The 25,630-nt window shown below is 45.0% G+C and overlaps 1 protein-coding gene across 3 annotated transcripts; it reads right to left on the bottom strand.

Moving 5' to 3' along the window:
- Positions 1-242: 242 nt before the first annotated feature.
- Positions 243-13,672, bottom strand: LOC148534207 (WD repeat and coiled-coil-containing protein-like). 3 transcript variants are annotated; one of them, XM_088467381.1, is made up of 3 exons: positions 11,710-13,672; positions 9,073-9,187; positions 243-630 (listed from the first exon to the last, which is right to left on the bottom strand). In XM_088467381.1, the coding sequence occupies exons 1-3, from the start codon at positions 13,552-13,554 to the stop codon at positions 470-472; spliced, it is 2,121 nt and encodes a 706-aa protein (XP_088323507.1). In that variant the 5' UTR covers positions 13,555-13,672; the 3' UTR covers positions 243-469. The 3 variants fall into 3 exon arrangements, 1 of the variants encoding a protein (XP_088323507.1); XR_015877689.1 differs by lacking the exons at positions 9,073-9,187; positions 11,710-13,672 and adding an exon at positions 5,069-6,095 and having other exon boundaries at positions 542-630; XR_015877690.1 differs by lacking the exons at positions 9,073-9,187; positions 11,710-13,672 and adding an exon at positions 4,524-6,095 and having other exon boundaries at positions 568-630.
- Positions 13,673-25,630: the final 11,958 nt, after the last annotated feature.

The raw sequence follows: 25,630 nt of genomic DNA, 5'->3' as shown, positions 1-25,630 counted from the left end.
CTGGTCAGAGCGTCCGGCTCTGAATCAGGCCCTCGGATTTAAAAACCGTACTCAGGGTTTGGATTGCATGTACACAGGTCCAAATTACATGTTTTTAGTTGTTTTCTCGTTTTATTTTATCGATTTTTAAGGAATCGAACACCGAAAATAAAACCAAATTCGAACCAAAACACTTGAGGGTGGTTTTGCCAAAACCAAAATACGATAATGAATTAGAACCAAAACCAAAACACAGGGGTGCACACACATCTCTAATTTATATATACTTTTTCATAAAACAAACAATTATAAAGTCAGAGAGTACGATCAGATAATAACAATTACATCTAATATACAAAATGTCACAAAATGTACAGTTGCTCAAAATAAGAATGTAGGGACATTTCCAGTTCCATGCACAAATGTTTAAACCCTGGGACTGTCACTGGAAATTCGGGACCGCTGGCAACTTTGCTCTTCAGCCGCGTTCTTACATTTTCTCTGAGCCCTCTGTAGATCCGATAGACTCAGCGCAGATGACGGCGGATCCACAGTGATCTTTTGCCTCTCGGATCACAACCTCTTGATTGGCTCTAAAAGTTATTGGGACAAACCCTTCTCCATCTTCTGTGAGAATGATCCACTTGGAACCTAGTAAAAAGGGACAAAAAATGCAAATGTGTTTGTGGTACTAGACATTAGACATGTGCTTCATTCCAACTGCATCCGTAAGCTTTTTACGCTGTTCTAAAAAATATATGACTTTTATCAAGAGTGATCTAAAAAGTTGAGTTCTTCGCCTGCATAAAACGAAGGCAGCCATTTTGTAAAGCCTATCTGTTCCCAGGCAGTTAGTGACATCACTTACACCTTGGATATCAGTGGCAACCAGTGATTGGATAAGGTGAGGTTTCATGAGTATTCGTTCAGCCCACAAAATGGCTGCCTATACAATGTGTAGGTGATACGATTATTGTGTATTATACCAAACATCATACATTCTTACTTGGCCTAATGCCAGGGACAGACTGACCCCAGTAGCAGTGGTAAGCAGAAGAAGCACAATGTGCTCTCTCCCGTCTCACTCACTGTTCCACCTCCCTATCGCCGTCTCAATCACTGTTCCCCACCCTCACCCTATGTCAGTCACTTTTCTTGGTGCGCTGTTGCTATAGGGAGGGAGAAAGTGGAAGCCCCTCCCTGTATCCCTCACTGTTCTGGGTGCGCTGTTGCTATGGGGAGGCAGAGAGTGGAGGCCCCTCCCTGTCTCACTCACTGTTCTGAGTGCGCTGTTGCTACGGGTAGGGAGAGAGTGGAAGCCACTCCCTGTCTCACTCACTGTTCTGGGTGCGCTGTTGCTATAGGGAGGGAGAGAGTGGAAGCCCCTCCCTGTCTCACTCACTGTTCTTGGTGTGCTGTTGCTATGGGTAGGGGGAGAGTGGAAGCCACTCCCTGTCTCACCCACTGTTCTGGGTGCGCTGTTGCTATGGGGAGAGAGAGAGTGGAAGCCCCTCCCTGTCTCACTCACTGTTCTGGGTGCGCTTTTGCTATGGGGTGAGAGAGAGTGGAGGCCCCTCCCTGTCTCACTCACTGTTCTGGGTGCGCTGTTGCTACGGGTAGGGGGAGAGTGGAAGCCACTCCCTGTCTCACTCACTGTTCTGGGTGCGCTGTTGCTATGGGGAGAGAGAGAGTGGAAGCCCCTCCCTGTCTCACTCACTGTTCTGGGTACGCTGTTGCTATAGGGAGGGAGAGAGTGGAGGCCCCTCTCTGTCTCACTCACTGTTCTGAGTGCACTGTTGCTACGGGTAGGGAGTGGAAGCCACTCCCTGTCTCACTCACTGTTCTGGGTGCGCTGTTGCTATAGGGAGAGAGAGAGTGGAGGCCCCTCCCTGTCTCACTCACTGTTCTGAGTGCGCTGTTGCTACGGGTAGGGAGAGAGTGGAGGCCCCTCCCTGTCTCACTCACTGTTCTGGGTACGCTGTTGCTATAGGGAGGGAGAGAGTGGAGGCCCCTCCCTGTCTCACTCACGGTTCTGGGTGCGCTGTTGCTATAGGGAGGGAGAGAGTGGAAGCCCCTCCCTGTCTCACCCACTGTTCTGAGTGCGCTGTTGCTATGGGTAGGGAGAGAGTGGAAGCCACTCCCTGTCTCACTCACTGTTCTGGGTGCGCTGTTGCTATAGGGAGGGAGAGAGTGGAAGCCCCTCCCTGTCTCACCAACTGTTCTGAGTGCGCTGTTGCTATGGGTAGGGAGAGAGTGGAAGCCACTCCCTGTCTCACTCACTGTTCTGGGTGCGCTGTTGCTATAGGGAGGGAGAGAGTGGAAGTCCCTCCCTGTCTCACCCACTGTTCTGAGTGCGCTGTTGCTACGGGTAGGGAGAGAGTGGAAGCCACTCCCTGTCTCACTCACTGTTCTGAGTGCGCTGTTGCTACGGGTAGGGAGAGAGTGGAAGCCCCTCCCTGTCTCACTCACTGTTCTGAGTGCGCTGTTGCTACAGGGAGAGAGAGTGGAGGCCCCTCCCCGGGTGCGCTGTAGCTAAGGTGAGGGAGGGGGTGGATTTGGAGCCCCCTGGATTCTTCCTCCTCTGTTTTACAAGTCCTCTGTTGTGTGGGCGCGCTGCTGAATTCTTGCCAGGCGGCTGACAGGGTGACCATTACCAAATAATTGCTCTGTATCCATAAATATATTTATTACTTTTATTATCTTTTCATTATTAGTTGCCACAAGGGTTCCACTGCGCCGTGTACAGTTGAGGAACAAAGTAACATTACAAAGCATAAAAGGTATCTAACAGATAATAAAGGGGCTTGAGGCTGAGTTGGACATAAGTTGCCCGCAGGTACATCCGCATTACATGCAAAGAAGCAGATGCAGATTTTCCCCATATGCAGAACCCCACTATTGCGGAAGAGGACTTTGCTGGGGATTTGCATGATATCGGGAGATGCTACAGAAGACACATTTGTTACACTGAGGCCGGCGGTGTTCAGTATGATAAACAGAGAATTAAACTGACAGAGCAAAACTTACTTCTCCGTCATTCATAAATCCCTCCTTAAGGCCTCTAACGGACTCTTAACTTCAAAATGTTTCTTTATTTATTCTGTGTTATATGCAGGAAATGAAATGTGACACTATTGTCTAGTTTTATGTTCTATCTATGGATAAAGACATTTCTGCTGGGGTCAATGCATTTTTGTACACACAGCCTGCAGCCATGGGTGAACCTTGCAGATCTCTTCTGCGCCCGACCCCTCATTTTTTCCTTTTTTTGCTTCTTTTTGCCAGTGCGGGCTCCAGAGAGGATAGTAGCGCGGGTAAAAAAAGCAAGCCTGTGAGCAGTGCCGGCTCCCTCGCTGTGTCAGGAGCCGAGTGCAGTACGTAATGCCACAGTGCAGCACCCGGCTCCTGTCACTGAGGAGCGGCACCCGGCTCCTGTCACTGAGGCGCGGCACCCGCCTCCTGTCACTGAGGTGCGGCACCCGGCCCCTGTCACTGAGGCACGGCACCCGGCTCCTGTCACTGAGGTGCGGCACCCGGCCCCTGTCACTGAGGTGCGGCACCCGGCCCCTGTCACTGAGGCGCGGCACCCGGCCCCTGTCACTGAGGCGCGGCACTCGGCTCCTGTCACTGAGGCGCGGCACCCGGCTCCTGTCACTGAGGGGCGGCACCCGGCCCCTGTCACTGAGGCGCGGCACCCGGCCCCTGTCACTGAGGCGCGGCACCCGGCTCCTGTCACTGAGGTGCGGCACCCGGCCCCTGTCCCCTGTCACTGAGTCGCAGCACTCTGCTCCTGTCACTGAGGCGCAGCACCCGGCTCCTGTCACTGAGGCGCTGCACCCGGCTCCTGTCACTGAGGCGCTGCACCCGGCTCCTGTCACTGAGGCGCGGCACCCGGCTCCTGTCACTGAGGCGCGGCACCCGGCTCCTGTCACTGAGGCGCGGCACCCGGCTCCTGTCACTGAGGTGCTGCACCCGGCTCCTGTCACTGAGGCGCGGCACCCGGCTCCTGTCACTGAGGCGCGGCACCCGGCTCCTGTCACTGAGCTGCTGTTTGGTAACCTTGACTTTACGTGGTAAGTAAAGAGTTTACCTTGTGTGTTGTGGTTCAATCTTCACTCGACTTACGGAGAGGTGAGAGTAATGGAAGCACATGAAGGGGTGACGAGGCAGCTTGTGGTTTTTATTTTGTGAACACAGGTTTATTAGAGAGTCGGCAGGGCACTTGCATAAATAACACACCTCACTCAATGAGGCAGCCTTTGTATTGCATCAGTGGGAAAAACATCAATAATGAGATTACACATAAAAACAATGGCATTTGCACGGCACCATACGGATTGGTGTAATAATACTTCGGCAGTATGACCATACAATGTAAGGCAACTTTTACGTTACTATTCACAGTTAAATTCAGTATTGAGCATACATTCTTATCTCAAACTGTTGCACACTACAAGAAAACAATTCAGCAATGATGTCAGTACTAAACTAACTAACAGTTTCAATGTCCAGATGACCTTAAACACAAAACACTGTATTCCTACCCGTCTTCGCTGCTGCAGCTGGTGGAGCTCTTATAGATCAGTTTAAGTTGACCATGGTACTTGTCCCACTTAGTGTAACGTTTGTTAGTATTAAATCTGGGAGGGAAGAATCGCCAATGTGTGTATGGAAGTCCTGTACACAGTACAGTAATTCAGTCACTGAATGTTAATTCCACTTTTCTCTCTATAGGCACATCCAATTCTCAGGCAATCAGAAGGTTATTCAATATTCCTAGACAGCTGTTACTGTAAAGTGTCCTGCAGTTCTATCCCAGTTTGATGGGCTATATTATCTCCTTTCAGCAGTGTATTCCAGCTTTCAAGTATCAAAGAATCACTGTGCTGTGAAATAGGACAGTCTTGGTGTGGTCCGGAAAACATACAGAGTAAATAGTGGTAAGCTTGGTCAGTGAAGCAGATAACTCCTATATACTGAAAGTGAAAGTAACACTGAGGTTCTGCTATTTGCAACAAGGTATGAGAAAGTCCACTAATACTGAGTGTCAGTGCAGCTCTGCCTGTGGTGCAATCAATCTTCCACTCACCACTCCTGTAGCTACCTCTGGTGCAAGGCTATGTAACTTTTCCACTGCTGGAGCTGTATGTCTATACTGCAGTTAATCGGTGGCCATCTTGTGGTTGGCAGCATGGCAACTCAAAGCAATTGTTGCTGTTGGCCTGCGGCCATCTTGTGGTTGGCAGAAAAAGTTATAAATCACAATAGGACAGCGACTTCTCTTATAAGTAGTATAACTGAAATGAGGGTGCTTTGAAGTTACCCTATGATGGCTGCTGCTGTGGTATGGGGCAGGGGGGATGATTACCCTGTACTGCGTCTTGCCACTGTGGCTGTGTATCTCCACGAGCGGCTCTTGCTGCTGCGCTGGATGCCTTAATGGTGTGCTGTTCTTCGTTGCTGTGGCTCACCTGACCCGGTCTATCTTCCGCGGGTCCCCAGCGTCCACGCTCCCGGCTCGGCTGCTCCACACTCCACTAGAGCTTTGCAGCTTGGCGGTCCCTGCCCGCTGTCCTCGTGCTGCATGCCACACTTCTCCTCAGCTCCTGGCACGCCCTCTATATTTCACCCTCTTCTTCGCGGGCACCTGACCACACCCACCGCTTGAGAGACAGGACAGGCTCATCCAATCAGCACCAGCTGTCCCCTTGCTTCACACGTGCTGGGGAGACATGTATTAACTCCTTCCTTGCCCAAAGTGGTATTAACCCCTCACAGTCCTAGGGGTGTCCGTTTCATGGGTGTCACAGCTGCACCCAGCTCCTGTCACTGAGGTGCGGCACCCGGCCCCTGTCACTGAGGTGCTGCACCCGGCCCCTGTCACTGAGGTGCGGCACCCGGCCCCTGTCCCTGAGGTGCGGCACCCGGCCCCTGTCACTGAGGGGGAGTCGGCAGTTTGGTGTCACTCCTCGGCAGTTATTTTCCTTTAATTGAGATTTAAGGGCTGGAGCAGTTATTTCATGGGACCATTCCTTGGTTAGCAGAGGGACCTTACAGACCTTTGCTCTCTCCATCCTCGGTGGTTGGCTTTGGCCTGTGCTTTTAATCAGGTGCCATTTGCACCTTTCAGACACATTTGATGTATGACAGCCAGTGGTGGCTCCAGAGGTGGGGCTGCAGCGCAGTCCAAAATTCAAATAGGGTAGTCCTGGCTGGCGAAGCTTGGCAGCGTTTGGTGTGGCAGTTGGTGTGACTCCCCTATTTGAATTTTAGACTGCGCTGCAGCCCCGCCTCTGGAGTCGCCACTGCTGACTCCATATTTCTGGGCACAATTCTCTCCATGTTCTAAAAACATTTATATAAGCTATATTCATATAGTATATCTAGCCCAACTACCCACTCGCCTTCACGAGATATTCAACACATAGAAAAGGACCAAATTGTAGGTAACATGAGTAAAAGTTGAACCAAATGAAGGTCACCGTCCTAACGTGATAGTAGACCTAAATTTGAAATGGCGCTGCCGCTTTTACACTTTTCCCCAATATGCATTTCCGCGCTGTCGGCACACAACCCTAGAACAGTAGAGACAGAATCATAGGGCCTGAGCCTGGGTCCACGTAATAATAATATTTGCTCTAATGTTCAAAGTTTCTAACTGCACGTGCGTCTAAGCAGCCGAGCTGAAAAGCCGCACAGCCCATGAGTCCCACGGTGTGCGCAGACATTCCCAGCAGCGACTGAGATGTACGGGTCTCATAGATGTCTTGGAAATGTACCGGGCGTTCCTGGGCTATAAGACGGAGGTGGCTATTCATACGATTGGAAATGCACCGTCTTATGGGCGTGTTGTGGGAGTATCGCAGGCGTGTCGCATAGCAGGTTGCGAACTCAGACACTAATCGCTTACATTGGAGGCCGCACACTGGCGTAGATTCTGCACCTTGTATGGGGCAGGTGAAAGTTTCGATGGTATGTCTAATAGTTGCATCTAAAGACGCACAAAGTGGGCGTCCTTTCACCTACTTCTGTATAACTTATCAGGGCCATTCATTATAAAGGTAACACAGGAGATATCACAGATATCTCCTGCTTACCTTTCAGCCCAGATGCAGGGAAGCAGCAGTGGGACAGCTGATTTTCGGATCAGCTGTCTCCGCACAGGAACAATGCCGAACTGGTCCAGTGGCTTTGTATCCACCGATGCTGCTCGCAGTGAGTTGAATACCTAATTATTGGAGGTCTCCTGGCACCCTAGGGTGGCCTAGAATGGGGTCCTTACCTCACACTTACTAATTATGCCAAAAGCAGTTCCTCATGTGTGAAAAAACTAACATATATAACACAGTAAAACAAATAAAAATTGGCTTAAATCCATAGCGTCTGACTAGTGTTGGCTGTATGTTACTGTACGTCACACAGGCTGATGTATTAATGGCAATAGCTCCGGATCCTAAATCATATCCGGAAGGATTGACTGACTACTGCTGTGGATGTTGTATTACTGTATCTCCCGAGGATGGTCCGGATTGGACCGAACCGTTGAGACTGGATACTATGGGCTCTATTTACTACAATCCGCATATTGAATGCGGATTGTAGTGTGATATTACAGAGTGGATTTGCATTGCGAATTCAGGCAATATCACAGGGATTTACTATAAATCCCTTGCAGGGACAGAGCTTGCGATAAAGCTCTGTCCCTGCGGATCCCATCCGCACTCTATTCGCGGTATTTTCGGAAAAAATACCGCGACTAAGAGCCCGCGCATGCGCCGACCGACCACCGCTACTACCCCCCCACCGATGCTAAGCCCCACCCCCACATGATCGCGGACCCCCGCGACCCCCCCTCCCCCCCGCAACCCCCCCCTCCCTTCATTACACTTACCTGCATCCTCCTGGCCTCCGGTGATCTTCTCCGGGCTTCCCGATCAGGTGATCTCCCATACTGCACTGGGGCCCGATCACCTGATGACCGGGCCCCAGTGTACTATGGGAGACCAGCTGACCGGAGAGGAGCCATCACCGGAGGCCCGATCACCGGTCCCTGGATTCAGGTAAGTAAAAAAAAAAAGTTTAATTTTTTTTTTCTTTTTTTTACAGTAATCAGCTTGCGGTCTGCTTAGACCACATAGCTGATTACTGATACTGGCTCCCGCCTCTGCTCTCCCCGTTAGAGCAGAGTGGGAGCCCGGTAACCGGGGGAGACCCTGGATAACGCCACCTCCAGGTGGCGTTATTATCACAGGGCTTCCCCTGGTATTTTTTTACAATTTATTTTTAGTAACTATGGTCAGATCACATTTCCCATTACAATTATGGGAAATGCGATCTGCTTTACTAAAAATAAGTGATACTGGGGGTTGGAGTAGAATTTTACTAATTCTACTCCAATTGCCCTGTAATAACTACAGGTGAAACTAAAATAATGTGAAAAGGGTGTGAAAACACCCTTTTTCACTTTATTTTAGTAAAAATAATGTTAATAAATAGAGCCCTTTGTGAGGAATAAAAATTGGTGATATTTTCTTTACGTGCAAAACTGGTGAGTGCCACTAATTTTTTATATATATACATATATATATACACATATATATATATATATATATATATATATATACACACATATAGATATTCATATATCATGCTTGCCTACCCTCCCGATTTGGACGGGAGCCTCCTGATTTTTGGGTGCTGCTCCCGGCCCCCCGGAAAGGCAGGCAAGCCTCCCGACATTCCCCAACCCTCCCGACCTCCCCCCAGAATCCACTAGAAATCCCTACAGCGGGGGGCCGGTGACGCGATTTGTGCTGAATCGCGTCGTCGTGGCCCCGCCCCCTGCTTCACAGTGTCGAAAATAACGGCATTGTGAAGAGGGGGCGGGGTTATGATGAAGCGATTGCACGTCCCGTCCCCAGCTCCGCCCCCAACGTGTCACATCTGGCCGGACACGCCCCCCGCTGTTAGCCGACAATCAGCTCCCTCCCGGAAGTAGGGGGCTGATTGTCGACATGTATGACATATATATATATATATATATATAAATATATATATATATGTATAATTATTTATATTAAGAAAAAACTTTACCAAATTTCATTTCAATATTGTTAAGGTGAAAGATCTCCTGCAGTGTTCTTAGGCGAAGGTTTCCATGACACAGTAGAATAGCTCTTATATCGTTCACTCCATGATCTGATGATATCTTGGAATAAACAGCAGAAAGGAAATACAATTAATACTTTGTGTTCAAAAAAAAATTTCTCAATACATTAGATAAAGGGGGCGGGAATTACTGCGCATCGCATTTTGGGTGTCGTACTTTTCGCCATTTATCGGGTACATGCCGGCGTTAATAAAATTGGGTACATATCGTTGGTTAATAAAATCACAAAGGACAGTTCTTCCGAAAAAAGCTGTCTTTGGCGAAGAGGGAACTTCTGGGTCTATGACTCAGAAGCCCTTCGGGTGTTCTTCAGCGGATGCGCCGGGTGACGCACGCATTGCGGGGGATGCTGGGAGGGAACCGATTGGATCCCTCTCGGGGACTAATGTGAAAAGAAGACCATAGACTTCTATTGGGCAATGCCATTCATTGTTGGAGCTTGGTAGGTACATATGGGAAATGCAACCAAGACTTAGAAAACGGTAGTTTTCAGATTTATTCCAGCATTTTCCCTTTACTACATCCTGCTCACATTTGGATATGAAAAGGTTCTCAATTTTCAGAGTATAAATCTACTTAAAACTTTAAATGTATAGATAGTCCTGTTCTCTAACCTCCGATGGTCCCGCCCTGCTCTGTTATGTACTTTTTGTGCTCGTCTGTATCACACAAGCAGAGTTGAGGTAGGTTACCCTAGGGGCGTTGACAACACCAGCACTAGGAGACAGATAGAGATAACAGTGCATTACAGGTATACATACTTCCCAACATTTGAAGAAGGCTGATCGGGACAACGTGCTTCCGAAAAGGGGGTGTGGCATATCACAAAAAGGGCGTGGTCTAACAACACGCCCCGTTTTCATCACTAAGGGGCGTGCCCAGCATCTCCAAGATGCTGGTCTGCCCCCAGGCTTCCTCCCATACTGTGAATAGCACAGCATCTATTCTCGCTCTGCATACCCGCTGCTCTGCTATACAGAGCGGCAGTGTATACTTCCCCCCTACCGCGGGACACTGCGGCCCGTGGGCGGGACAGCGGGACTGTCCCAATAAACACGGGACTGTCCCGCTGAATGCAGGACAGTTGGGAGGTATGGGACACCTATTTAATCTTAACATAACTGAGAATTTAGAGCCTGATTCAGCTTAGTACGGAATTGCAAAGCTGCACGCAAGCAGCTTTGTAATTCCATCCCTGCAATTATGGTAATTCCGCAGGAAGCATAACGCCACCTGCAGGCATTACTTATCGGATAATCTGCCGAATCTGAACATCAACTGGCTAAGTGACCTATGGAGTCAGATGAGAAAGAGGCTAGGAAATCTCCTTCAGCCAACGGAGATCCTGGCCTCTTCCCTCTCCCCCAATGGCGGCAACACGCCTCCGTTTTGAGAAACAAAGGCCGCTGCCGCCACCTCCTCCTGGCCCCCAAATGGCAGCAGACTGTCAGTATTTGATCATCGGGAATCTGCGTTCAGCAGTGTAGTAGCTGAATCAGGCCCTTAGCTAGTATATTTGAGTTTTTTTGGTTTGTGTTTACGAGAGCTGCCATGTTTGTAACCCTCCCTAAAAGCCAAAAAATAAAATAAATCATTTATATAAATATAACATTTTCAAGGCCTCACTGAGAAGTTTCAGGCCCGGCTACTAAGCGGGGGAGGAGTTTATTATCAAGTGTGTAGTTGTGTGACCACGCTGCATAGTGAATTTCGGGTCTCCTCTATAAAGCAGTGGCCGGTGAAGGGGGCTTCCCACACCATACTGGGGGGCTGCTTCTCTTTGGCAGGCATGGGCCCTGGGTATTTTACTAGCTCATGCAGCAGTGTGGTTACCCAGCACAGTGTACACCGCTGAGGGATTACAATATGTGAGCCCATTGATCCAGAGAGAATTTACACATGCTCATTTCTGCTCTCTCAGGTTTAATATTAGTTATGTCTTTCAGGTATATCTTTTCATTATCTACAGTGTATATTACTTTTTGAGTGTTCGATGATGAACCTTGACAGATGGGAGCGCAATGAAAAAAACAGACAGACCCGCCCATAAGATTTCAGAGTGACTACTTACCTCTCTACATTCTAATGTACCTACTATAAGGACTAGGAGACACTAAGGGGCAAATTTACTAAAGTCCGGGTTTACAAAACTGGAGATGTTGCCCAACCAATCAGATTCTACTTATAATTTATCTAGCACCTTCTAGAAAATGATAGCTAGAATCTAATTGGTTGCTATGGGCATTATTATTATCTCTACTATTGTATACCCGCACTTTAGTAAAGCTTCCCCTAAGAAGCTATTTCTGGGATTATAAATACTGTATTATAGTTTCCAAAATTCCCAAATTAAGTTATTCCGCTCATGTTTTATGTAAAAACTGTTATTCAACATAACATACAGCTATAAAACAGTATATACTTGTTATCTTTCTAAAGGAAGCGATAAGGCACTATATAGTTAACAAACCAATCACCCAAAAAGTCATGAATTTCTCTTTTCCTGATATATATATATATAAAAAATATGGTAAGTAACCAAGAACTAATATATGGCATACCTGATGAGTAACGGATATGTAAGGAGGATCCTCGGAAGATGGGTGAGACAAAGTTCTCAAGTAGATCTTTAAACAATTGTTGACTTCAGAAGAACACAGATGAGAATCTTTCCCACGATGCCCGAGGTCTGTGGTCCCCTCACCACCATCTTTGTTAAGGGTAGGTAAATGGTTCTCCCTGGATTCTTGAGAGTCACTGTTGCATGAGCTCTGAGAAAAAGACCTGTGCAGTGTCTTCTTTGGCATGCCCAGTTGGACCTTTAATGTCTTTAGTATTGTTGGCTCAGACTGAAGGTTCTCTATAGTTATAGGACATACTGTCACCAGCTTATTTACATCCAAGTCATCCAGACTCGATGCTGGGCTTTGTTGGCAGTTTGTGTCCTGCATAATATCTGCAGATTTTCGTTGGACACATGGAGGTTCTGTCCCAATTTGGATTGGCATCCAGAACTCTTTGCTTACATTGTGCTCATCAGAAGATTGTTTACAGTCAGCAGTGGGAAAACTGGAGTGACCGGATAGCAAATTTTGACCACAATTTGACCTTGCTGGAATATATTCGCTGGGCATTATTTTCCTTGTCACTAACTGCACCATATATTTGTCTGAGGTTAATACAGGCAGAAATACCATATCGTTGGATTTTTGTCTCCCAACTAAGATGAGTAAGAGCGTATCACTAAGAAAAGATACTCCTTTGGCTACTTCGTACTCTTCCAGCTTGATTTGCTGAATGTTGGGCATACATGATGGAGCTATGGGATAGATTAAAATCAGGTTGCATGTGTTGGATGCTACTGCAACTCTTTCACAATGAGGATCAAGAACCAGTATATCCGGGGTGGCGATGCCTGGAAGGGACACCGTCCTTGTGGTTGTGGCATTCTTTTCAAAAGTAACTATGACAAGACTTGACAATTCAGGTTTGTCTTCAACCAAGATGTTCTTTGGTTTGAAGTAAGTAAGTGGACTTGGGTCAGACTTGCGATGCCTGGCAAGCATCTGAGAAACATCTGGAACCAACGATGAGACCTTCAGCATGTCTACTGGCTCCGACTTCCCCGAATCTATAGACATCCTTCTGCTGTTCCTGGACAATTCTTTGTCTAATATCAAGAGTGAAGATTGTAAAGCAGATCCATCTGAATCCTTGTTTTTGTTGTATGGACTTTTCACTGCGATCTCCAAAGTCACGACCACTTGACAATCCATGATGGGTTGAATGGCGACAACTGCTGCATCAATGTTAAATATAGGGCAAAAAGAACAAGGACTTAAGGTCTTTTGGTCATCATTCCATATATAGCTGTGAAGGGAATCGTCCATGGCAACCACCATACGGTTGCCGTCTTTTGCCCAGCAGGCACAGCGAATCACACTACTGCCCGTGATGTCCGCCTTGACGTTGTTATTGTTGTAGCATACCGAGTACAAAACTGAGATGTCCCGTTTTGTTAAAACCACTAAGACGTTCTTCTTTGGATGCCATACGCAGCCCTGTGGGAGAATGGGGAGGGGATCCCCATACTCGCAAGTCTGTGAGACAACCAGTTTGTTTTTTTCCAATGGGTTATAATAGAGTTGCCAAGTAGTGACGCGCTTCTTGTGCTGTACCGCCAGCAGAGCCAGGGCATCAGTTGCCGGTCCCCAGTACAGGCCATAGACATGCTCAAACTGTCCAATCACCACGGAGCTGCCAAATTCTGGTTCCTCCTTCTGAAACTGTAAGGCCGTGAGGATGACCTGTCTGCCGTCTGTCCAGGCTAGACCGTGCACAGGGTGGATTGCTTGGTGCAGGACGTTCACACCGCTTCTCATTAGCTTTACTCTTCCCAGGTCCATTGCTTATTTTTGTGTCACAAGAGGCAACAAACAATTTTTAAATTCACATCTTTTTTTTTCTCCTGGAAAGCCCCAAAAATTGTCTATATTCACAGCAGTCCCGGAATTTCAGCTGCTCTCAGTTCATGTTCCCTTCTAATGAGCTACTAGAATACTTTAGTTAGTAAATCTCTTTATCGGAATGATCCGCTGTGTTTACTGTCATCCTAGGAAGAGTAAAACCCCCATGGACTCAAGGAAGGTTTTAGCTACTTACAATTGATTTACATTAGGTAAGAAAGCTGTCTGTTGGTTTTAAGTAGAGACATCGTCCCAGCTAAATATAACTTTCTAATACATTAACCCCTTTTGATCAAGGTATTTCCTATTTAAGGGATTATGACATAACATTACCCTCCTCCTCTACCAGCAAAACTGGAGAGGTAACGTGAGTTTGTTTGTAATTCTCCTTAATACTTCATTGAGTTACAGACAGGCTGCTGAACATTATTCCATAGCATCCCCATAATGCTTCATTTCAGAAACTGTTGTACAGAGTTCAACCAGTTAATAGTTTTGAACTTTATTGAAGAGAGATGAATTGATAAAACAGAAAACTTTAAAAACAAACTTATGTAGGAAAATATACCAGTGGTAACGTGTGGAAACTGTGACTATGACCATTAGTAACCAGATTATGGGCCAAATTTAATGTTGTGTTTTTTTTTATGAGTTTGAAATCAGCTGAAATCGCTGCGAGATTCTGGCGACTTTGGCCTCAAAGTCGCCAGATGTAATCGAAGGTGATTTTGTGACTTAGGGGGAGACTTTTCTAACCTTGCAAAAGTATAAATTACCAACCGTAAAGTACCAACCAATTAGCTGTCATTTTACAGGCTGTGGGCCTGATTCAGCATGGATCGCTATTGCGATAGCGTACACAGACGGTCGTTTGTTGCGTACTGTGCATGCATATGCATCGCAGTGCGCCAGTTAGCATTGCGATTGCTCTGTGTTCACCTACACAAATACAAAGCCATCGCAGACAGAGGGACGGGACATCAGCGTTTGGGGGTGGTGACAGGGAAGTGGTCGGAGAAACACAGGTCCATTTGAGCGCCGTTGCATTGGCGTGCATACATTAACCACTGTGACGCCATACGCAGCTTGAGTACTCACTCTGGGCCTGATTCAGAGCCGCTCGTAAGCGGCCGCTCGTTTGTAGTCATTCGATGTTGTACAACCACGCATGCGTCGTTGTAACGGTGCGCATGTGCGTACATCTGATTGCGGTCATTTTTCAGTCGATCGTAGACACAGCGAACAGGAAGTGACATGTCAAATGTGATTGACAGAACAGTTTTGGGGTGGTGACGGGGGTGGAGATGGAAAAACGCAGGCGTGTCGAGACGTTTTTTGGGCGTACATAAATTATCTTATGCGAGCGCCAAATGTGAATGGAACAAGTGATACGTCACGGTCTCATCCAATTTCCATTAAGACTGCTCGCTCAGCTTGTGGTCTGGTATAGTCTACCACAATGACGATGGTCTCTTCGTACTTCCCTGGGCTCATTGATAGTGATTCGATTTATCAATTGTGGCCACAAAAACAATCATCTTTTAATTGCAAATCTGCTTGTAAGGTGTTTAGGAAATAGACCTTTTTTTTATTTGCTTATTTTTTTGGAGGACAAGAAACCAATCGTCCTTTTTTTTTTTTGCTAAGTGTTAATTCAAACTCATAAATTGTTTTTAACCCTTGTTTTGTTTAACAAAATTAAATGTTTCTATTTCCGTTGTATTGTTTCTAAGTTTGTTTGAGGGATTACCTTTTAATCAGTTTTGGAATAAATCATCAATGGAACTGTGCCGTTTTTTTCATATTTTTATTAAATGATTGTGTCAATTTTTTTTTTGTTTTATTTTTGTTTTCCATAAACATATTTTTTATAAGGATAAAAAAATTAAAATTGATTTGGCCCACACACACAAAAAATAAGTGGTATTTGAACTTTAACAAATCAAAACAACACAATTCACAAGAAAGGAGAGGGAGGTTGTTGTCATGAAGGAATATGGGGCAAACACAGAGATGGATTGTGGGGTAATTCGCCAGTGCTGTCATCGCCTTTTAGGCCTTTTGGCTGGGGGTTGGAGGGAGCCGGAACAGGCCCGGGAGCTCCCTCGGCTGGCCTGGCCAGAGGCAGATGTTGTTGCCTCTGGACTAGGCATAGGGCTAGGCACATTTGGAGGGATGGGTGTTGTTGTGCCAGAGGTGGAGGGTCCTGATGTTCCGGCAGGAAGGGAGGCCGGCTCCAACATGTGCTGGCGAACGAGCTTCTCCAGGGCATTTGTAATTCTTATGTTTGCCCCAGTATTTTCCGCCAGGGCATTTGCAATTTTCACGTTGGCCCCACTATTTTGCTCCAGGGCGTCCGCCACCCGTAGCAGATTGGCGTCCATCCTCAGCAGAATCTCGGTGTGCTGATCCGTTTTAACATTGAGATCAGTGAGGAGGGGGAATGCCCTGGACTGTCTTCCACAGGGTCCCCAGCTGGATATACTGCTTCCTCCTCTGCAGAGCCAGAAGAAATTGTGCGGCCAAAGCTCTCCTCTGGAGCAGACTCATCCGCCTGTGTCTCTGTGTGAAAAAAGAGAAAAGATTAAAAATCAAAACGAGATATTGTTCAAAACACATTTCTGAGTTGTTAACATTACAACATTTACCTGGGGCAACATGAGGAGCCGCAAAGTCTGGCATGTCGGTATCCAAGTTCGACACGCCAAACACCTCCTCATCCTGCACACACCTCTGGGCCAGCTCCTCCAAATCCGTGAGCTCAAGTGACACAGGGGTGGGACCCCAACCTGTTCCCCCTGCATGCCTAGCCCTATCAGCCATTTATAGTTTAAGCCGATATTTGAAGTCGCTCCATCTGTTGGTTAAAAAGTTGGCATTATTACTGCAGTATTTGGCCCTGTAACCATTTTTTATTCAAATGTAGTTTTTACGTACCGGCGTTTGACCTCCCGGGTTGACGTTCAAACTCACCCACCCCAGTGACAGCACTGGCTATGTCGTCCCACAGTTTCCATTTCTGGGTTGCACCCATATTCCTTGGTGCTTGTGCCAGGTTGTCGTTGCACATTTTCACCAAAACCTCCATCTCCTTCCTTGTGAATTGTGGCTGTCTTTTTTTTTTGGCCCAAGTTTGCCTACTAGGCCCAGCAGCCTCTTCCATGGCATCCTCCACACCTTTTTTTTAAATGATTGAAAAATTTTAAAAGTTAAATGTTTCAAAATTTAATTTTAAACAAGCATTTTCACATAATTTAGAAAATAATTACATGGCGCCTCTTGGCTAGTACTTTGCTGCTCTGTACTCATTGTCTTTTCTCAATGTAGCAGACCGATTTTGGCCTTCAGTGACGGTTTTATACATGCGTCAGCATTATTCGGCCGCATCATTCCTTGTGCGTTCCTATTGTCCGTCCTTAATTTGGGCGGGAAAATAAAGCCTATTTATGGCTTGGTGTGACTCCATTTGAGGTGGCATTTTTGGATTGTTGGAGGCTTTTCGGTGTAGTGGTTTGTTCGCGGTTTCTGGTTTTTTGAAGTAGTTGGTATTGTTCTTGTTTTTTTTTTTTAGTACTTTGTTTCTTTACGTTAGCATTTTTTTTTCTATTTTTATTTATATTTTTGAGTAAGTATTTCATAAATTCCCCTAAAAAATAATTAGTAAATAGTGTTCATTTTTTAACTTTTAACAAAAAAAAAATTTTAACAGTTATTTTGGCAGTGACCAAGTGACATTTTCGAACTTTGGGATATTTGTCTGTTTTTGGTAAGTTATTTTGGTTTTATGAATTAACAAATTCGATGTGTAGGTCTTAGCATATGTTTCGCTAAGTAATGTGTGTTTTTTCAGTGTAAAATCATGTTTTAACTCTAAATGTAGCGTACTATTTTGTGAACTAATGTGTGTGGTTTTTTTCAGTGTAAAATCATGTCTTAACTCTAAATGTAGCGTACTAATTTGCGAACTAATGTGTGTGTTTTTTTTCAGTGTAAAATCATGTCTTAACTCTAAATGTAGCGTACTATTTTGCAAACTAATGTGTGCTCCCTTCTCTAAAATTTCGACAAATATATTTGGCTTAATTCCTAGTTTCTTAAATTAATCTTAAAAATATTTTCTACTTTTGAAATGTAGGTTGCTTTTCACATGACAAGACCCAGGCCTGTAAGAATATTTGGTTTTCTTTGAAAAGATAAGTATATTTTTCCTAACACATTTGTCTAAAAAAATAACTACCTGGCTTAACATTTCAGGTTGATGTTGGTCGTATTATATTGGCCATGGTTCCAGAACCCGACCAACCTCAACTTCATCCCAGGCGTAGGCCTCGTAGGCGTGCAAGGCCCCAGATATATAGAATACGTGTCACCCTTTTTGGAATGCCAGATGATGAGGTGTTAAGACGCTACCGTCTTTTGCCACAAATCATCATAGACACTCTCTCATTAATAGAGAGTGATCTTGAATGGCAAATTGACAGTCCTACAGCAATACCACCACTTACGCAATTAATGTTGGTGTTACATTTTTGTGCCACAGGATCCTTTCAAACCACCGTTGGAATAGTGGCAGGAATATCCCAATCCTCGTTTTCAAAGATCCTGAGGGCAGTGATGGAGGCACTTTTTAAACACCTCCATCATTTTATTAAAATGCCATTGGATATGGGTGGTGAAGGCTTAATGTGGTGAAAGGCTAATTTTTACCAAATTGCTGGCTTCCCACACATCATAGGGGTTGTGGATGGCACTCACATACCACTTCAGCCTCCAGCAAGGCTGGAGGCTATATTTATAACAAGATGAAAATGAGTTGGGCTTTGGTGCGCAAAAACAATCTTGCTGCTTCAAGGATACTAAAAAATGGAGTAATACCAACTCCACATAAAGACTTGTGTAAATATTAAGTACCTTGATAGCGCTGATTGTAAATACACCTCTTTATAATCGGGATTTATTAATAACTTACCCCACAATATAAAATGATATCAATTTATTCAAAATTATACACAACAAAACATGAAATGGTCACATATTATTACATGGAGGAGAAAAGGGTTCCACAAAAGGCTTCTCACCCGAACAAGGTGCTGTGGTGGGCAAATGCTAATTAAGCAATGGGTCCCGGGCCTCAATCGCTCGGCACCACCGCAGATAGTGTGTTAGGTCCAAAAAGCCTGATTAGGTTCCCAAACTCCGTCCCTCCTGGTCTTCAAGTATTCACCTTATTGCAACGCGTTTCGGATCTCTTCAAGGATCCTTTTTCAAGCAAAGGTGACTTACAGTCCATAAATAGCCCTTTTTATACCCTGGTCCGGACTCCGCTGGAGGCTATATTTAGGAACCGAAAGCACTTTCACTCGATGAATGTAATGGTGGTATGTGATGCCTCCCTGCAGATCCTGTCCCTGAATGCCAAATTCCCAGGCAGTGCACATGATTCCTTCGTCATCTGGCAATCAGGGATTTGGCACAAATTAAACAACCTACAATCTGGTGATGCGTGGCTTCTGGGTAAGTTGACACCTTCTGTTGAAAGCAATGCAAAGCTTGGTACACAATGGTCCTGGTGTAGTTTTTTATATTTTCACAGGAGACAGTGGTTACCCTTGCACGCCCTGGCTGCTCACTCCTTATTTGGTTCCCACACCAGGGCCACAAAGTCAGTATAATTCCGCACTTACAGCAACCAGGCAGGTGGAGGATGCTGTATCGGCCTTTTAAAAGGCCGACTCAGATGCCTCCACCGCTCTGGTGGCGACCTCATGTATTTGCCGGCTATGGTTTTGAAAATTGTGGTCCTGTGTGGGATTTTTCACAACATCGCCATAAGGAGTGGTGTCCCAATGCAGCCAGAGGATGCCTGAGGACGCCCCCCCCAAGGTTGGTTGAAGATTTTTTAGGTAATTATTTCAACGATTTTTTTTTTATAATATTATTTATTCAATAGATGAGAAAAGAAAAAACAAAAATGAGAAACATTATGGAGCCTGCACAGAGGCTCTAAATAAGCAAGTACAAAATTATTATCCCATATAAGATTCTTGGTAAATACAACTTTCTCATCTATATTTTTATAGTACAACAAAGGAAAAAAAAAAAAGAAGAGAAAGAAGAAAAAAAAAATAAAATTTAGAGAAAAGGGCGTGGTGTGGCAGACCACATAAAAAGAAAGGAGAGAAAGGAAAGGAAGAGACAAAAACCCAGATGGACTATAGTACGGTACAATATAGGAATCCTTTATTGGAATGCTGAAGGTGTTTGAAAGTTTGAGGTCCATGGATCCCATAATTTAATAAAACTTTTGGAAGAATTATGTAATATACTTGTCATATATTCCATAGAATATACGTGCCATATCTTAGATATGATCTCATGTATTGTGGGGACTTTAGATGTTTTCCACATTGTTGCGATACTACAGGTAGCAGCCGAAATAATATGTCTAATAAGTTTGTGTTGGTGATGAGTGATATCTGGAGCATGAAGTGGTAATAAATAATATTGAGGGTTGAAAGGGATATGTACCCCGATCAAAGTGTGAAGAAGAAGTCTAATTTCCTCCCAAAAAGAACAAGTTTTGTACAGGACCACCAAGTATGCAAAAAAGTTCCAATGTCAGAGCCACATCTCCAACACAAATTTGAAGTATCAGGGAACATTTTAAAACCCATATTCTTTCTGATTTTGGTTGGCTCCACATAATACATTGGGCAAGCCTGGCAGCGATGTAATAAAGTTTGAAATCTGGGAGACCTAAGCCACCTCTTGATGTATGTCTCTGTAAAATGTCACGTCTGATCCTTGGACGTTTTTTGGACCATATAAATTGGGAGGTAATATGTGATAAATATTTAAATACATATGGAGGAATCCGCACCGGTAATGTTTGAAAAAGATACATCAAGCGTGGCAATAGGTTCATCTTTACTGCGTTGATCCGGCCAATCCAAGAAAATATAACAACCACTCCACATATCAATATCTTTCTTAAATTGCGCCAAAAGCTTGGGGTAGTTAGCTTGAAATAGTTGATGGTAATTTTTCGTAAGGTTTACACCTAAATATCTAATATGCCGTCTATGCCATTGGAATGGGTAATTACATTCTAGTATATGCTTAGAGTCTCCTGGAATATAGAAGTCAAGAACTTCCGTTTTCTGAGCATTAATTTTATAATCGGAGTGGCCACCATATTCTTCAATCTCTTTAAATAGATGAGGGAGGGAAAAGATCGGATCAGAGACAGTCAAGAGAACATCGTCAGCGTATAACGCAATTTTGTGTTCAACATTATTTACTTTAATACCCTTGATGTTGGGATTAGTCCTAATTTTAGCTGCCAAAGGCTCAATAACTAGTGCAAATATCAAAGGAGACAAGGGGCAACCTTGTCTCGTGCCATTAGTGATGTCAAAGACAGGCGAGGCTACCCCATTGGCCAATACTGATGCTTTAGGAGCGGCATAAAGTGCTGCAATACCATTGTAGAATCTCCCACCTATACCCATTGATCTGAGAACACTAAACATAAACGGCCAAGAAGAAATACGGTCAAATGCTTTTTCAGCATCTAGTCCCATAACCGCAGCTGGGAGCCTTTGACTGTGTATAGAATGGATCAGATCAATAGACCGTCGGGTGTTATCCGATGCTTGGCGACCAGATATAAATCCCACCTGATCCAGGTGTATTAAAGAAGGTAAAATAGGGCTTAATCTATTTGCTAAAATTTTTGCATATATTTTATGTCCACATTCAATAAAGAAATGGGTCTATAGTTGGTGCAGAGTTCCGGGTCTCGGCCCGGTTTGGGAATAACCACGATGATAGCCAATGAGGTCGCCCCATCAAAAGAGTTCCCATCTAAAAGTTTATAAAAAAAAAAAACTTTCAGAAAGGGGATTAATAAATTGGCAAATTTTTTGTAGTACTGTGGAGTAAACCCATCAGGGCCTGGGGCAGCTGAAGGTTTAAGTTTTTTAATGGCTGTCAAAAACTCTTCATCCGTGATATCAGTGCTCAATTCCAACAGCTGCTGTTCGTTGATGGACGGAAGAAGGTTATTAGATAGATATGATTCAGAGGAGACATCTGAGCGAGCCATAGGAGAAGAATTATGGGGTAAATTATATAGACTTTTATAGTAATCAAAGAACTCATTCACTATATCCTCTGAATTATAAGTAGTGGTACCTGAGTGATGGAGTTTGAGCTTATTAATCAACCCTGAGGCTCTCTTTTGTCTAAGCTTGCTCGCCAAGACAGAGTGCCTTATCTGCTTTATCGTAAAATTTTTGTTGTAATTTTTTTAGTATAGATGCGGATCTGCGCAAGAGAAAACGCTGCCTTACTTATAAGCTTGCCTCTTATTGTAGCCTTATGAGCTTCCCATATTACACCACAAGAAACTTCCTCTGAGGAATTAAACTCAAAATAATTCAACAAATTTATTTAATTGACACAATGTAGACATGTAATATTTGAATGTACACTTTTAACTTCTTTTTTTTTTTTTTTTTTATTCCCTAAAATGACCATACAAATCCATGCATACTACCTGATCAACAAAAATTACTTTATGTGAACACATTGGATATAACTTCGGGAACACTGATTTCTTCTCCTCATTTGTGGATTCATGTTGGCATGCTACTTCTTCAAACAGTTCCTGATTGGTTTTTTTGTGGGTTTTGGTGATTTTTGGACTTTTGTGTGTGTGTTTTCAATGTTTGAATTTATTGTGTCAATTCACTTGGTGTTTATTATTTGTGTACATTAAATTTATTTTTTACGTTACCCAACCATTTCCATCGTCAATTACAACCAAGTGTACCCTGTTTCAAAAAATGCAAAGTTGCTTAATGCCTAATATTGTAATTTCTTAATTTGTAATCTTCTGTTGCTCAAAACAAACCCCAAAGGTATTATGCTGAATCAGTATGTTGTACATTCTAGGCCTAAGCAGGTAGCTTTAATTTTTACATTACCCCCCCAAAAAAATAATCTCTTTTGAAGGTTAATTCTACAAACCTTTTGGTATTGTTATGTGTTTAATGTGCAAGCTTACATACTTACTTGCGCTTTCTACAAACAAATGTACATTACTTAAAAACTCAGGGACAAATAGTAGACTTATGTAAGGTTCAACAATCTAAGATTTACAGACAAGGAATGAGACTTAAATAAATCAAAATAAACTTTATTTGTTTTTTGTTTTTTTGGCATTGTAAACATATTAGTGGCGCAGGATCGCCAACAGATGGCAATTACATGGCCCCGTATCTCCACTAATCCAGCTGCAATTGCCTCATTACGCCTCTGGTCCTCTGTGGGTTTAAAAAATGTGAGGATTACTAAAATGACACCTTCATTTAGATTTTAACAACCAAGCACAAAATCAGACAATACCAAAAAAATACATCAGTTAACAAAACATGTCCAAAACAAAAGGAATGCAAAAAGATAAGATTTAAATCAAATAAGGGCCCAAAAAGAAGAACAAAAAACCTAAAAAAATCCTACAAAATAAATAAGCCAAACTACGACATTTGTTGGTAGCGTAAACAAGAAAGACACAAGTGTGAGTGTTTGGACATGTCATATGTGTAAGGGGAAAACATCCTTGACATTGTTTCAAAATGATATTTTTAAAAAACATTTGAACTACGTTACTATTTTGAAATGCACAGGCAAAAGGACAACATCAACCAAAATAAAACAAACATAACAAAAAACCATAGTTTAAAATGTAAACATACCGGGAAGATTGATGACTGGGCCTGGAGCCCCGAATTCCTCATCTTCCGAGGTGGGCCAGTGGCTCAGGGAAGGAGGAGGAGTTATGTGGGATGAAGTGGAGGGTGAAGAAAAGAGAGGGGGGGTTTGAGTGGAGGGGCAAGTTGGAGGGATGTTAATGTGAGGAGAGGGAGGGGACTGACGGGCGGCAAGGTCTGGGGTGGAGGGGGAATTTGGGGAAGACTGGGCTGAGGATGTTTGTGTGGGAGTGGGGGATAGTGGTCAAGACACACGTCTGCGACGTGTGAGTCTACGCTGTGCCCCTAAATGATGGAGAAAAACATTTGTAATTACAAATTGGCTTTTAGTATTTGGAATTCCAACAAAAAATAATTAACAAAATCAGGGCCATACTGTAAATATGCACACGCAGGTATGTTAAAAATAACAAACAGGGCTATACTGTAAACATGCACACGCAGGTATGTTAAAAATAAACAAACAGGGCTATACTGTAAACATGCACACGCAGGTATGAGAAAATAAAATCGAACAAAATAAAAAAAACAGAAACACTTACTTTCCACTATCTGGACACACAAACGGGCCAGCAGGTGTGGGGATCTGCGCCTCAGATCCGACCACCTGTGTTTCAGCTGGCCAATATTTCGGCGATAGCCGATGGAACGCAGGCGGCGGCGCACCTCCGTGTAGGCCAGCAAAGTGCTTTCCGTAACCTAATCACTCGTTTGGATTCACAGGAGGCGGTACAGCATCAAGTACTACAGCTTCTGCAAATTCTGACTAACCGGCTAGATGATACCCAAATCTTACCTGAACCCCTAACTACTTTCCATCAACTGCTGGAACAGCTACAGGCTCTACTCAGCAAAATCTTTCAGCTCATTCCTGAATTTCTTAGAGCTACCACTGTCTCAACTAAAAACTCTGTCTTGGAATCTCTAAGAACCAAAGATTCTTCCATGCCAAGTAAAGTGAGACATCGAAGTTACCCGCGCTCCAAGCTCTCTGTGGCTGAACGCCAGCGGCGTAAAGATTTACATCTCTGTCGCTATTGTGGAGCTTCTGACCACTTTATCAAAGGCTGTCCCCTTTGCAATTCCAGCAGTATAACAATGTGTCAACGTCTCAATGCCTGTTCCGGTCCCGTCCCGGATTCTGCCTGTTCCGGTCCCATCCCGGATTCTGCCTGTTCCGGTCCCAGCCCGGATTCTGCCTGTTCCGGTCCCGTCCCGGATTCTGCCTGTTCCGGTCCCGTCCCGGATTCTGCCTGTTCCGGTCCAGTCCCGGATTCTGCCTGTTCCGGTCCCATCCAGGATTCTGCCTATTCCGGTCCCAGCCCGGATTCTGCCTGCTCTGGTAGGGGACTCCAGTTGGCAACCCCAGGAGGGGTCTCCAGAGTCTCAACCCCAGGAGGGTCCTCAAGTCTCGTAACCCAAGAAGGGGTTTGAGTCACTCACCCCAGGAGGAAGTCTCTGTCCCCGCATCCCAAAAGAGGGGTTCATGTTCCATACCCCAAATGGAAAAGTCGAGTCAGCTTCCCCAGAAGGGAATTTTGGGTCCCATACTCCAACAGGGAGTGTCAAGTTCTGTACTCCAGGAGGGGACCTTAAGTCTCTCACCTCAGGAGAGGGTTACAAGAATTATGCCCCAGGAGGGGGTCTCAAGTCTTGCACCCCAGGAAGGGGCCTCCAGTTTCGCACACCAGGTAGGAGCCTCCAGTCTCGCACCCCAGGAAGGGGCCTCCAGTCTCGCACCCCAGGAGGGGGTTTCAAGTCTCACACCCCAGAAGGGGGTCTCAAGTCTCACGCCCCAGGAAGGGGTCTCAAGTCTCGCGCCCCAGGAGGGGGTCTCAGGTCTCGCACCCCAGGAGGGGGTCTCAGGTCTCGCACCCCAGGAGGGGGTCTCAGGTCTCGCGCCCCAGGAGGGGGTCTCAAGTCTCGCACCCCAGCAAGGGGTCTCAAGTCTCGTACTCCAAGAGGGGGTTTCAAGTCTCGCACCCCAGCAAGGGGCCTCAAGTATCGCGCCCCAGGAGTGGGTTCCAGGTTCCAGTTCCCAGGGAGAAGTGTCATGTACTACTAATCCTGATCATGGCTCCTGTTCAGCATCTCCTGAAAATATCGTTCCAGAGGATGACAGTTTCTGTAGCCTGTTCTCAGCCTCGAATGTTGAAGCTGCTGTCTCTGGCTCCTCAGGACTCCTTCCAGTTCCTTTAGTTGGTCCAAGTACCGAACAGCTGTCAACTTCAGTTGTTTTG

Source organism: Taudactylus pleione, unplaced genomic scaffold, assembly GCF_031769625.1.
Source record: "Taudactylus pleione unplaced genomic scaffold, aTauple2 ptg000070l, whole genome shotgun sequence".
In the NCBI taxonomy this organism is placed as follows: domain Eukaryota; kingdom Metazoa; phylum Chordata; class Amphibia; order Anura; family Myobatrachidae; genus Taudactylus; species Taudactylus pleione.
This window is presented reverse-complemented; position numbering and strand designations above follow the sequence as displayed.

Coding starts and splice junctions, on each gene's coding strand:
- LOC148534207 (XM_088467381.1), bottom strand. CDS start 13,554: ATGGACCTGGGAAGAGTAAAGCTAATGAGAAGCGGTGTGAACGTCCTG. Junction 9,188..11,709: donor ACATATCCGTTACTCATCAG/GTATGCCATATA, acceptor GTTTATTCCAAG/ATATCATCAGATCATGGAGT. Junction 631..9,072: donor CAATATTGAAATGAAATTTG/GTAAAGTTTTTT, acceptor CCTTTTTACTAG/GTTCCAAGTGGATCATTCTC.